At 32.3% G+C, this 13,925-nt stretch overlaps 1 protein-coding gene across 2 annotated transcripts; it reads right to left on the minus strand.

Annotated features, from left to right (window-relative positions):
• Positions 1 to 394: 394 nt before the first annotated feature.
• Positions 395 to 13,918, minus strand: LOC128176273 (alpha-(1,6)-fucosyltransferase-like). 2 transcript variants are annotated; one of them, XM_052842487.1, is made up of 10 exons: positions 13,796 to 13,918; positions 12,583 to 12,804; positions 9,668 to 9,840; positions 7,541 to 7,712; positions 6,918 to 7,032; positions 6,368 to 6,605; positions 5,808 to 6,054; positions 5,309 to 5,485; positions 4,950 to 5,100; positions 395 to 4,604 (listed from the first exon to the last, which is right to left on the minus strand). In XM_052842487.1, the coding sequence occupies exons 2-10, from the start codon at positions 12,771 to 12,773 to the stop codon at positions 4,281 to 4,283; spliced, it is 1,788 nt and encodes a 595-aa protein (XP_052698447.1). In that variant the 5' UTR covers positions 12,774 to 12,804; positions 13,796 to 13,918; the 3' UTR covers positions 395 to 4,280. The 2 variants fall into 2 exon arrangements, with proteins under 2 accessions (XP_052698447.1, XP_052698448.1); XM_052842488.1 differs by lacking the exons at positions 12,583 to 12,804; positions 13,796 to 13,918 and adding an exon at positions 10,942 to 11,063.
• Between the last annotated feature and the right edge of the window lie 7 nt (positions 13,919 to 13,925).

Raw genomic sequence — 13,925 nt, forward strand, 5'->3', positions numbered from 1 at the left:
CATCTTCGCCGTCGCCTCTTCGCACTTTCGCGTCTTCGCCGTCGCACTATTGCCTTCGCAACTTCGCCTTAAGTGGTCCCATCGGAACACCATAGTTTTGCAATTTACCAGTCATAGACTTGTTAGCAGCAATTCATTTTCGCAACCCCTCTGTACTAGTAATTTAAAACCAATACAAGATACCGAAAATCTGACTCGTAGCGAGAAATAATCGCTAGGTTATAAGGTCCTAAGAAATGTTACAGAATTTCTTGCTCACTTGTAAAAGTTCAGTGATTTTTTTCTTTAAATTGACCTTTCAACGGTTTATGACTGGCTAGCAACGGGTATAACAACACCTGTGTTGAATTTATATAAAATTACTTATGTCACAATGAAAAACACAAAAAACCCAAACATATATAATAATTTATTATTGATGTGCGATGAGAGATATGATAATCTTACAGCCTTCGTTTCTTTAAGAAACATTTGCTAAAAATGCCACACAAGATTCCTCCAAACACATCATTAATTAACAACAAGAGCATATTCATTCTAATAAACTAATTTATATCCACTCACAATCAAATAATATTAATTAAAGACTGGATTGAAAAAACATCTCTATAGTGTTAATGTTATTTTGAAAAATTACTGTCTCCTCATGAGATGTAGGAGAGTTAACATGTATTTCGGCTGAATTTGAATTTAAACGGATCACCCTATTTTCAAAATTTTAAAAATAAATAACTCGCCCTATCAACAACAGAGAAGGTTGAAATGAAACATTGAAAGAAAAGTTATAAATTATTCTAACAAAATAAAAAAAATCTATTTTTTTTTACCTTTGCCAAATCTTGTGATAAAATTTATAATGTTGTACTTGCCCGGTAATCTTTACTTTTGGTGTAATATATATTGGAGATTAATTTTGGGGAGCCCTATAGATATCATTACATCAATGTAAGGGAGATTACTATTCCTTGCAGATAGGTCCCCCATCAGTTATGAAAACATTTAGTATTGTGAAATCTTAGAAAGAGATATCATGTACATTTTTGGTCTGAAATTTAGTACATGTATATAGTAAAGCTAACTTAATGTAATATCTAATAGAGCATCTTACATGCAAGTTTCAAAATTACTTGAGCGAAGGAAAAAAAGGATCCAAATTTTAAAAAATATCAGATTTATTTAATAAAAATATGGCACTGAAAATAAAGATTTTTTTTCAGAAGATGTAATATTAAAGCATGAAAAACTTACAAGTATGATACTGGAGAAACACTCCTTTAATTATATTTTTACACAAATACACACTTGTTGGCAGATATGAAGTAATGCTTGTAGGTGTTGTGTTATCTGAATATGTTTCACATTAACAGAAATGATCTTACCATGTGTTTAAATAACGGGGGAAAACGCTATAAAAAAAAACTTGATTTTTGAACTAACTTGAACAACCCACATTCTGAACAACTAAAAAAATACTTGTATTTCTTGACAAACCGAAACACATAACAAGCAATGTCCCTGTCTTTCTTTTAGAAATTAAATATTAATAAAACATCACAGAAATGATAAGATTTCATAACATTCTAATCATATATGCATGTATTATGTTGGTATGATGAAAGCAATTCATCCTCCAAACACTTGTAATTACATCAACAACAGTCATATACCCATATGAAAAGGTAAAATGCAAACAATGTTCAGAGTGTGAAAATCACTCATTTTATATCAATGAAATCATTAATTACTCATTTACTTAAAATACAATGAAAATTTATTCATTGCCCGGATTTCTTTACATTTTCTTACAGGTTGAGGGACCAATGAAATGGGTGACAGCTAGGATAATTTGTTTCTTCCCCCTTTTTTTTTAAAATTTAGAGGAAAAGGAGAATATAGCAATAGCGTAAATAATGCACAACAGATTAAAATGCTTAAGGCGCAAAGTCACTCACTGTTCTAATTATTCTGTCAATAGGGTATTGTCATGTCATGTATGCATTTAAGGATGCTCATGAGCAACTATAATATGTTCATGAGAGTCCCTGATCAAAACTTTTATTTGATTAACAAACTGAAATTAATGACTTGAAAATCAATACAACTCAATTTGTGAATTTAAAGTTAAGTGGTTTGGGGGTGGGGGCGGGGGATGGGGCTGTAGGTCACAAGCTGAATAATCATTGGGTTACACATTACCGGTTTGTCATCAATGTATCATCTACAAAAATTATTACATCAATTAAAAATAAATCTATCTAAAATAACAACTCAATTCTATCTAAAAGAAAACTTGTACATAAATACAATTAACTGAAACTAAAGACTTCAAACCAAATTTTTTTGTTAAAAAAATCAAGAAATGTGTATTACATGAAACATTTCATAAAATCACTACATGTACTAATGTCTACACAAATTCACAAATTCCTCCTTACTATGATAAACACAGAATATATAGGATGAACCAAAATTTATTCATCAAATAATGGCAGAATCTTGTATATAAATTTAACATATTGTATGTGCAGTTAAGCCTTTCCATTGTGTATCTATTCCTTAGAAGAAACACTGACTGTACAGGCTACAAGAGCATCTGATAGGCCAAGTTTAAACTTGAATACCTCTATTGATAATGTACTTCAGCTAATGCAAATAACAGGGTTATTGTAGATTCCTAATGAAACGAGAGGAATTCACATTTGTGTCCAATCACGAGGAGAACCCCCTTAACAGAATTTAAAACTTTGCTTTTAATCGTAATTTTCTTCTGATTGAGAACTATATATGAAATGATAATAAAAGTTTGGTGCTCATAACTTTATATTCTTGTGGTCTGACACACAACAGTGGAATTTCAGAATTAAGTTCTCACGTAAAATAAAGAATCTAAGGTAACATAGCGCAGAAAATTCTGTTAGAAAAGATGACATGTTCGTATTACTTTGCATGTTATATATTTCACAACAAAAATGTTAATGATGGATTTGTAAGACCATAAGACTGCATCAAATCTACCATTAAAAGCACCAACAATGTACATGTACAATCAAATTGTTAACAAAAAGAGGAGTTAAAGAAGATCGATATGGATTTCTTACTGTATTTTCTTTAATTCTAGTCATCACATCTTATAAGAAAGAATGACCAAAAAAAGACAATACAACATGAACAAATACACATTCATTTCACCATTGATGCAGTTTTCTAAAAACTAACCGGTTAAACAGATAGCAGATACATTTCATTTTTGACTTTGGTTCATTAAAGTATACATTAACATCAAAATAAACATAAAGTAAACATTCACATTAAAAAAAAAGAAGAAAGTTTCATTTGAAATCATATTTATGATGAAATTTAAACAATCTGTTTCTGAAAGCGAACCAAAAAAATCTTTGATATCTATGCCATATTAAAAAAAATATCAACTTTTAAACATATTTTTAATTTCTATGAAATGGGAGGTAATTGTTGTTGACAACAAAAAGCTATCTGGCTGTGATTAATGTTTCTCTTTTAAACCAAAGCTTGAAACCTTTTACCTCCCAAGTCCATTCAACAGACAAAAAAGAGTAAGGTTACCACAATGGAATGTACTCGAAGGATCAAAAACCCCAGTAACACCTGTTAAAAAAACCTCAGATCCCACTCTCCTCTTTCCAGGGGGGAGGAGTGAAATTTTATTAAGAGATGCTGCTTAATTCTTGAACACAAAATTTAAAACAGTATGGACATGAAATATTATGATCTAAAATCTGTACTCCCTGTAACACAGACAGAAAGATGTAAAGGAAGGGAGATATTTACTTACCAGGGTTGTATTTTACTTTTTTAATTTTTAGAAAAGATAGATCATAAAAATAACCACATAGATTTCTTTCTTAATAGTACCAGTAGTTTCCAAGTAATACCGGTATATAGCTTTAAAAAAAATTAATTGTATGATCTTTACTCCATGTATACTCTCAAAGAAAGTCAACAACAAAACATGTAGAGATCATCAACAAAAATTTTCTTAACAGCAATGAATATGCATGTGCACACAAATAAACTATATCATTTCACTTTCAAATAACATGAAATTTCTTTTTCTCCTTCAGTGGGTCACCTTTTCACACAAGTATACAAAAACGAAAACTTCACAATCACAATTGTTTCTTCAACATCCATCAAAAAATAAACTCTTATTAACAATCATTATATAATCAAGTCATTCATTAAAAAAAAAAGAAAAAAAAAAGATAAATTAAAAAAAAAAAATTCCTACAACTTCATTGCAATCATCCGCCTTCTGAAACTTCTGGATATGTTGGTAAATCCACTATGGTGTATTTTTCTCTAGTTTTATATGAGGGGAATAGCCCTGTTTTCCCTGTGCGGTGGTTCATGCCTTTAGAATAACCATCCCAGTGATTTCCGGCAATGCCCACCAAGTCGCCAGGCTCCAAGTCTATTTCTTTTTCGTTCTGTTTTACATGTTTTTCCACTGCCTCCACACTGTGGCCGTTCTGTCCACCAAAGTAATAAATGTCATCAAGCGACTTAAAGTTGTGGGAGGCGTCACCATGCATGGTCTGCATGATCTCGTAAGCCACGCGACACACCTGAAATTTATTTCAAAAGTCAATAAAGAAAAATGATGTCAGTTTAGGCCTTTTACTTTATATGTCACATACACACAATTACTTTAAAGAAATAGTTCATTGTTTGAAAGGTAAGAAAAAGTTATTCTGTGGAACCAAAACCGTCATCCAGAATCTATACTAAATATGATTATTAATATGAACGAAGAACTGGAAAATGGATTTAGGGTGAAAATTCTGTACACCTCAAGGGTAAAAAGAATTTCTATATGCAATATCTAAAAACAAGAAAAACATTAGGTCCATGTATTGTACAAGAGCAGCTTATTGAACTTATATCAATATTTTGAAAAAAGTGAATCTTACCTGAGATGAAAATGTGCACACTAAATGATCACAGAGGGACAGGAAGTGAATGTCTAGAATAACCCCCCTTAGTGATTCGTCAGAGTAACGCCTGTTCAGTCCAGCTGATAAGGTTGCCGAAGGATCACTGATGAATGTGTAGTCAGGGTAACTGAAAACAGATTTCGGAAAATGAAATACAACATGAAAATCCACCTATAAAAATATTTTTAGCACTGCAATTTTGAAAAAAAGTGTAATAAATTCCCTGATAATACTGATTTTAATTGAAACATTTAAAGGTCATCCATTACTCTGCTTCTTCTAAATTTATAAAACTTAACATTTCAAATAATTTGATTAAGAAATCAAAATAATACTTCTTTTTAGCCTCTGGTAGAGCTGTAGGGTCATCAGAGGCAAGGAATACCCTGCGCTGAACCCCAGGATTTCTCAGTTCTAATGCACTGAAGTAGTCCTCTACATAAGTCATGTATTCTGCCACTGAATGGAAGGAAGCTTCCGCAGCAAGCTTGTCCGTGCGTCGGATGTGAACTCTGTCAAAACACAGTCATATCTCATTAAAAATGAACATCACATGCATTTAATATATTCAATGATAGTGATTTCGTGCTGAAAATCTGATACATTAATCATATATTTTGTTAATGACACGAATAATGAGAAAAAGTATTTTCAAAATTCCACTTGAACTTTTCAAAATGTTCTATTTTAAAAATATTTCTTAATCATAACCTCTTTATTTGTGCAGTTTATAAAATATTTTAAAAAATTTCTTTAATGCCTAAAATCTATCAAATTCATAAAAGAGATGAAAAAGAAGAGAAGGAGATGGCAACAGTCCTGCTTTTTCCTCACCCTACTATTGGTCCGGTGAATCCAAGCTTCTGCTTGGCTCTCTCTAACTCCTGCTTCAGATGATCCTGAGGCCTGGTCAGATATTTGATGAACTGTCCAATCCACCAGACTGTCGGATCGCCATGGAGACGAAGCAAGCGGTCAGATAAATCTTTGGGAAATGATAAGGGGAGGTAATCTGGACGGGGGTGGAGGCTATCTATGATTGGCATTTCAATAACTTGGACGTCTTCTATAGTTTTAGGATCTGAAGTTGAATTTGAATCCATCAGTTGTAAGCATTTATCAAACATTAAAAACCCGTATTATGTAATTAACTACATGTTTATTCAAATCACACTTGGAATAACTTTATATCTACAACTGTCAAAAAAGTTTTCACAAAAGTTTTCTCCTTCTAACCCTCTTCATAATGTAGAAGAATTTGAACAAATACAGAGTTATTTGAACTACTGTAGTTTTTACATCTGAAAAAATGTTAGAGAAAATTATTGCATAAAAAGTTGACAGAGCTTTTAGAAAACAACTTCCACCAACAAATATCTTTCCCTGAAACTCACCTTTCCAAAAGACTGAGCTAGTTCCAGTTTTGGTTGTGCAGGTGTTACTGATGGGCTGAAACACAGACTCCCACCCAGCCGCAGCGTAGCGCCACCCCTTGGATTCCAGGATCAGGGTGCGGCTGTTAGCATAGCTGACCATCATACAGTACACCACGTGGTGTAGCTGGCAGCCGTAACCACAGCCCTTGCTCAGATTGCAGACTATCTTCTTGGCGTTACTGCAATCCTTGGGGTTCTAAAACACAAAAAGATGATATATACATCTGTTAAGATTTCAGGTTAAAAAAACCCACAAAATATGTATTCATTCAAACTTTTCATTGTAAAACTTGATTACAGCATTAGCTAGTTGATTCTTTTCAGGAAACTTTTCATGGCCAATCTTTACAGAAAATCTTTACCTTGCACTTCAATACAGCTGCAGTATTTATCAATACATTGCACAAACAAATACATGTGTGTAACAACTGCACTACTTCGCGTACGTAGATTAATTGATTAGTTACTAACGTACTGATTGATTTTAAAACCTTTCTGAGAATTGTACCTGTAGATAGTGAAACCTCCTCTGTACTAAGTTGGTTAATTCTTGGGACTCTTTCTTCCTCCACTCATCCATTCCATCCACAGATTTCAGTTTCAAGAAATCTGAATTCAATGTTCTAAAACAAGACTTACACATTTATTCACAATTCTGTTAAAGAATTCAATTCACATTTTAGCATTCTGACACAAATATCAACACTTGGTTACAGTAACATCTTCCATTTCATATGCTTTACTTTAGCTTTCGACCCCCAGGGAATCATTCATTCATACTTCATGTTCCCAATTCCTACAGATCCTATGAAGATTAGCATTTAATTAGCTTTGAAGAATAAGCTGAACTAGTTTGTTCAAATGTTTCTAACCAATGAACAACAATCGATGCATGAAAAAAAACCCTGGATAATTTGGGATTAAGACAGATGACCTCAAAGTACCCTAGAATTTGAAAGATTTCTTTTTTTTCATGCTAACACCATTAAATATGAAAACAAATAGCTTTTTTAATCAAATTCAATGCTGCAATTGTCAGATCAATCTCCATTTATGAACTCATACAAACCCCAACATTTGAATTCCTTGACAGAGACAAGTCTTCTCAGATTTTTCAACTTTTTTGTTTACCTTTGGTAACCTTGGCAATTTCCAAGCATTTTATCGATGTGGCTGACGAGTTGCGTGTTTCCACTAGCTTCGTTCTTCAGGTTCAATAACTGGTGCCGGACATAGTACCAGTACTCTGTGGCCGTGTTCTCCACCTGCCTCCGCGCTACTTCATGATCCTTGGAGGGCTCGCCTGCATATTACAACATATTATGAAAATGAAATTGTACAGCATACAAAAAAAGGGAAAAATATGGATATACAGAATTGGTATACCCTATTCATGATCATTTTGGTGATTTTTAAATTTTCCATCCTTGTGCCTACATACATGTACATACATGTACCAGGTATATAGATTAGCTGCATGTCTGTAGCTCCCAGTCTGAAAATATATGGATTGACAACATCCAAAATTTTTTCAGACCTCGAGCAAACAGACCTGCACCTATATATTGATAAAATTATGTTGATATTAAGCCATATAGTTTCATAAAAGGGGAATAACTAAATTTGATATTATTTTACGCATTCATTAAAAAGAAAAAAACTGATATTATACAGAATCATTCATTATTACAAGTGTGGGATAGTGAAATTCCATCAACATGATCAAGGAGACAAGATTCACGGTCTTGGTGGAGGCTTTGCTGAGTCCTAGACCGTGAATCTTGTCCCCGATGTGGAATTTTAAAATCCCGCTTTTATTTTTCAGACAGTTTTGAACTGAAGGAAATTTTAATAAAATATTGGTGATCGTGATTTTAAATTCTTGCGATTTGATACAAAACAGTACTGGCATAAATTAAGGAATTTACAGTTCTTAAAGCATGAATAATCTCAATCCATAATTTTGCATTTCCCTACAGCAGACGTTTGTTTATGTTTTAAAGCAAGTAGTAATTGTTATACACAGTGTAAGACAGAAAAGTCTCACACTGCTGTCTCACACTGGACAAATCAATCTCACACCAGTGATAATGCGAGAAATATTCTTCATTAAAATGGCAATGAACTAATATAATGAATACAGGAACATTTGATACAATACAAAAGTGCAAGAGAGCAATATGTAATCATTAATTTTTTGTTTGGCCTTATGACTTCAATTATTCCACAAATATACCATCCTCAGTTAATTAATCTACTATTAATTCAGGATCTTTTTTCACTCTAAGTCAATGAACCATTATTTTGTAAGTACAAGTGTACTCTAGAGCCAATTTTAGTGGATTGTTTGTTCAGAACTCACAAGGTTCAAGGTACTGTATAATTCATGTTTAGAGGATTTTGAAAAACAATGCATCATTCAACAATGGGGATATGTTAGTTCAACATAATTGGTATCTATGAACTTTTTTATCCCATTGTCCTCATAGTATTATGTATATGTTATACATTTCCCTGTGCCAAACATTGCATAATTCTAAGTCATAAATTATTCACATTGTTATCTACTAGTACTGTAGCTGTGTCAAAAAGACCCAAGATAATATTCATGTAAACTGAAAGCAAAGACTATTATATTCTTTAATGTCAGAGTATCATATATCAAAAACAGAAAATTAATCAATACAAAATGTATCAGAGAGGATCAGGCTCATGAAAAACCACCTTGAAAGGTTCCTAGAATGACACACCTGTTGTTTCATAACAATTGAAACAGAAGCACATTGAAGAGTCTGTTTAAGTTTGATCTCAAGCCCTTTTAAGTGCAATCCAATGCTCCAATCAATTCTTACAGAGTTTAAAAGTGCTGAACTGACTAAGGCCTATTAAAAAAAATTGTGTGTTTAGGGTAACACTGATGAAAATATTAGGTTAGGTAGGTAAGGATTTTTTTTATTTTATCATAATTTTTCAGCATGAATCCTTAGAATATTGTTTGTGTCATATTTAAAAACGGATTTTTTAATAGAAATAATATAAAATTCACAATCAGATAAAAACAGACATCAAAAAATGGTAGGATCGGGGCATTTTTGTAGGTTAGGTCGGGTTACCCTAAACACACAACTTTTTTTTTTTTAGGCCTAACATATACAGTAAGATTAAACAGAACACAATTTTCCATTAGATATCTTTATAAAGTTGGTTCCTTATCTCTCAATCCCCCTGATAGTTCACTACTTTAGTTTACACACTGACCTGACCCGGTGGCCCTGGCTTGGCCCTGGGATTCCTGGCCCTGCCCCCCTCTCTCCTGGTTCTGTAGCTGCTCAGACATCTTGTCCAGTTTTTCCTGGAGGTCCCTCACTTTCTCACTCTCGGACTCTCCGCCTCTCCCCCCAGGAGACAAGCGAGTACCCTGGGACAATTTTCTACAAGCAAAATAAACACCAATGATAATTCTTTTAATTTCTATGAATTTCTTCCGATTACAAAAAATGGAAATCTTATGAAACTATATGTACTTTTTTAACAATTGAGTTGATTTTATTTTTATTATTCTATGAGAATTTCTTCTATGGAGAGAATTCCAACTCAGTCACACTGTTGAACTAGAAGATTGTCATATTTTTGTTCATTGCAACATTAAAACAGATGTTTGTATTATACCAAACAAACAATGAGAGCAAAACAACAACAAAAATACAGGTAACTCTCAATAGCTCGAAGTCCATGGGACCAAGGAAAAACTTCGAGGTTTCAAGAGTTTGAGTTTTCAAGAGTTTGGAATTGAACTTCGAGTGATCGAAGTTCGAGCCATCGAGAGTTACCTGTATATTTCTTCGATTTTTGTTTAGTATTTTACCAAATGTCAATTTTATTGGATTACAAATAATGAATAAATTAAACAGCTTGTTGTTTTATCTTTTAAAATTTTATAAATTAAAAGATTAAAAGGCTGCAATCTGGACAGATAAGATGATAGTCCTTTTTTTTTTTTTTTAAACTTCTACTAAGCCCCAATAGGTCAATTTCAAGAGAATATCGAATTTTCAGTGATTTTTTGATAAATCTTAATTCCCTTCTTAAACTTCCCAGACTCTTTATTGATTTAAAAATCAGTGAAAGTCCCACAGTGGCCAATAGGTCCTAATACTCATTGTGTAAGCTAGTCCATCAGTACAGATTGGTAAACTATCAAAGTTTAAACACAGATTGAAGCAATATTTTACAGGGCAAGAACACAGATGACATTCTGGATCAATACTTTGTGGTCTAAAAAGATGTTCTCCTTAAGTCACTTTGTTTTGTCTTACAAAATACATTTTTTGAGAGATTTTGGTGTAATTCAACAATTGAGGAAAATAAAAAAACAATACTAACAGATGTTCTCAAACCAACATATGTATTAGCTATTAAAAAATGAATTGTTAATCTGTCCTATATTTGGATTGGATTTGTCTTATTAATTTTTAATATCAATAATGTTGAGCTGTGCTAAACCTGTGAGTGCTTAATACCATTAAACCTACTGATGCATTCTTTCAATACTTCTCATGTCTTTCACTTAAACATAACTACAATTAAAAGAAAATCAACAGTACAGATAAAATTGTTTAAAATTATTCTTTTCAATTTCTCTTCCATTTATAAAAATGCAAAGTTTTATTATAACAATATAATTAGAAACCAATATATGATAGATTAAACATGGATCTTATTCAGAATTTGGACCAAATGTTATCATTGGCCAAATTAAATGACTATATGTGATCAATTAAATTCATTCACAGTTGTTGTACTTATGTCTTTGTTAGCTTGTGCACAATTCATGTTCATGAAGTCTAGCTAGCTTTATATTTTTTGCAAAGCAATTACAGTATTACATGTATCAACACACATGTAATGCCCCATTGTATGTCCACATATACATGTACACATGTATGATCAGTTTTTCTAATTTAAATATTTTTGTTTATGGAAAATTATGTTTTAATTTATGCAAGTTATATTTTAATATAAGTTCAGTAAAATTATACACAGGAAGATGTCTTTTGTTAAGAAATAAAATGAAAAATCAATGTCTACAGGTGTCAACATTCAAAAAGATTTTATCTATTTAATTTAATACACACAGATAAAAGCTGTGTGATATTTCTTTGAGTGAATATCTTTATGGACACGTATTGATCAATCAGTACAGAAATGCAACTCAGTTAATTCTCTCCTTTCTTTACCAAAAAAGAAAAAAAAGATAATACTGTTAGTATCATTAGGAGAAAATATTCATATAAAATCCATGCATCAACATCTGCTACATTTCTATGAGGTTTTATATATCTCTTTCTGTTACATTTTAACATATTCCCTATATCTATATTTCAATTTTCAAATCACATATTGTGTATTACTTTTTATTGATCCCTTTACAAATTATGAACAATGTCACTGTGTAATTATGAGAGAGTACTAGTAAATAATTGCTGAACTTGTTTCCGTTAGAGTTTGACAAATTACTTGTGACATCATGCATGCATAATTTATTTGCTTCATTTTGTATACATGCATGTAAGGTTGCTGTAAATCCTGCAGAAAAGTGAAAGAAAGAATCCAAGACACTAACCAACAAATATAAAGCAAGATTTGTGCAGAATGCTGCTAAAAGTTAATCTTTGATTATAGTAAATTTTGAAGAAAATACAATGTACCCCACATAACTTTCAATTATTATCAATCAATATGTCTGTCTCTTTCTTGCTCACACTCTCTCTCTCTCTCAGGTTGCCTTCCAAAGTTTGATAAATACCACTAAGATCTTTACTGTTGATATTAACAATACCTTTAAACTGCATTGTACAATTCAAATAAAGTTGCAATGCCCTGATCCGGTGAGTTCATGCATTATATGTGTAATGACATGGATGATTATTAGCAGCATTTTTGCACAAACTCAGTCAATCACTGAGTAGTTCATTTTAATCCAACTGATTGATAATATTAGGGGGCTCTATCTTAAGAGATATCAAATCTTAGCCGCTCCCCCCCCTTTCTCTCTCTCTCTCTCTCTCTCTCTCTCTCTCTCTCTCTCTCTCTCTCTCTCCTCTCTCTCTCTCTCTCTCTCTCTCTCTCTCTCTCTCTCTCTCTCTCTCTCATATCCATTTCTCTTTCTTTACCTGATATCTTTGGCCAGCTTCTGGAACTCTTCATTCTGAGCTTTAAGCTTGTCTAGTTCTCTGAGGGTCCGTTTGAGTTCTCTTTCTAAGACTTCATTTCCTTCAGAAGGTTGGAAGACAGTGTTGGACATGTATATCATTATAAGCAGCCATAGAGCTAAAAGAGCGACAATCACTTTCCACGTTTTCATTGTCTCATTCTAGGTTCCAAATTGTCATTACCTGAAGATATAAATTGTAATCAATAAAAAAAAAAAATAAAAAAATTCATCATTTAAAACAAAAAAAATTATAAGATGCTTTTTCCTTGTGTATAATGATTAACTAGCTGTCATACATGTAATGCATTTATATTGTCAGTTGGAAAAATAAATGTGTAATATGCAATGCATATGATACACAAAACTGCATTTACTTAATATAAAGTATAATTAACGTACATCAAGTTTTTATAAAACAGCATTATTTTAGTGATCATCCAAAAAAAATTTGAATTCCAAAAGGTCTTTTTTTCTTTTTCAATTTCATTATTTTCCTCCTTAAAATTTATACAAAATACAGCTCACTAATGACCTATGTTCTTTAGAACAAGACTTGATTATTCAAATTCATAAACTTCCTTGAGAAAAAAGACAGCTCTCTAGATCTAAAACTAAAACATACACATTATGGTCACACCTTTTATGATATATTTTTTTTTACATTACAATTATGTGTGGCCCTGATTTAAGCACTGAAATTGAAAATAAATCAGTATAAAACGAGTATGAAGGATGCAAACTAAATCCACATGCCAGTTTTACATGGTAAGCATCATTCAAAGTTTAACAGTATCAAGTGATACGAGGAAAATCTCCATAGCTGTAAACTATGATCATTAGCTGTAGGCCAGACATTAATTGTTGAAGATAACCGGTGAAACATTCTGGACATGCATGAGTAATTTCGTAAGAAGTTTGTCATGAACTAAATGAGCGCTGGAAATTTTATACAATGTAACATGAAATTTAAGCTGCCAAAAGGCAAATAAAGACCAATAGTCCATCCCTTAGGATCCTCTGACTTTTTTAACATATAACGGTACGCAACAGTGCATTATATCAGCTGTTTCAACGTTTAGAATTATTGGATGTGTCATAAATCGTGGTGGTTTACTGCATTTCAACGATATGTTCGATGATTCAAACGCATTTCATCTGTAATTAATGCATACCTTAAACAAACATTAAGTTCCAGTACTGCCACAAAACTTCTTTGCTTCACTATCGTGTTACTCTGTGTCACTCTGAAGCATGAATCATTCTCTCATAGTGTACTTGCCGTCAAACTCACAAGTGACTAAG

The sequence above is a fragment of the Crassostrea angulata genome, chromosome 3 (genome assembly GCF_025612915.1).
Source record: "Crassostrea angulata isolate pt1a10 chromosome 3, ASM2561291v2, whole genome shotgun sequence".
Taxonomy (NCBI): domain Eukaryota; kingdom Metazoa; phylum Mollusca; class Bivalvia; order Ostreida; family Ostreidae; genus Magallana; species Magallana angulata.

Excerpts from the sequence above, each read along its gene's own strand:
- LOC128176273 (XM_052842487.1), bottom strand. The coding sequence starts at position 12,773 with ATGAAAACGTGGAAAGTGATTGTCGCTCTTTTAGCTCTATGGCTGCTT. Across the intron at positions 5,486-5,807 it reads TTCACCGGACCAATAGTAGG|AGTTCACATCCGACGCACGG; the intron begins GTGAGGAAAAAG and ends GTGTTTTGACAG. Across the intron at positions 4,605-4,949 it reads TGTGCACATTTTCATCTCAG|GTGTGTCGCGTGGCTTACGA; the intron begins GTAAGATTCACT and ends AATAAATTTCAG.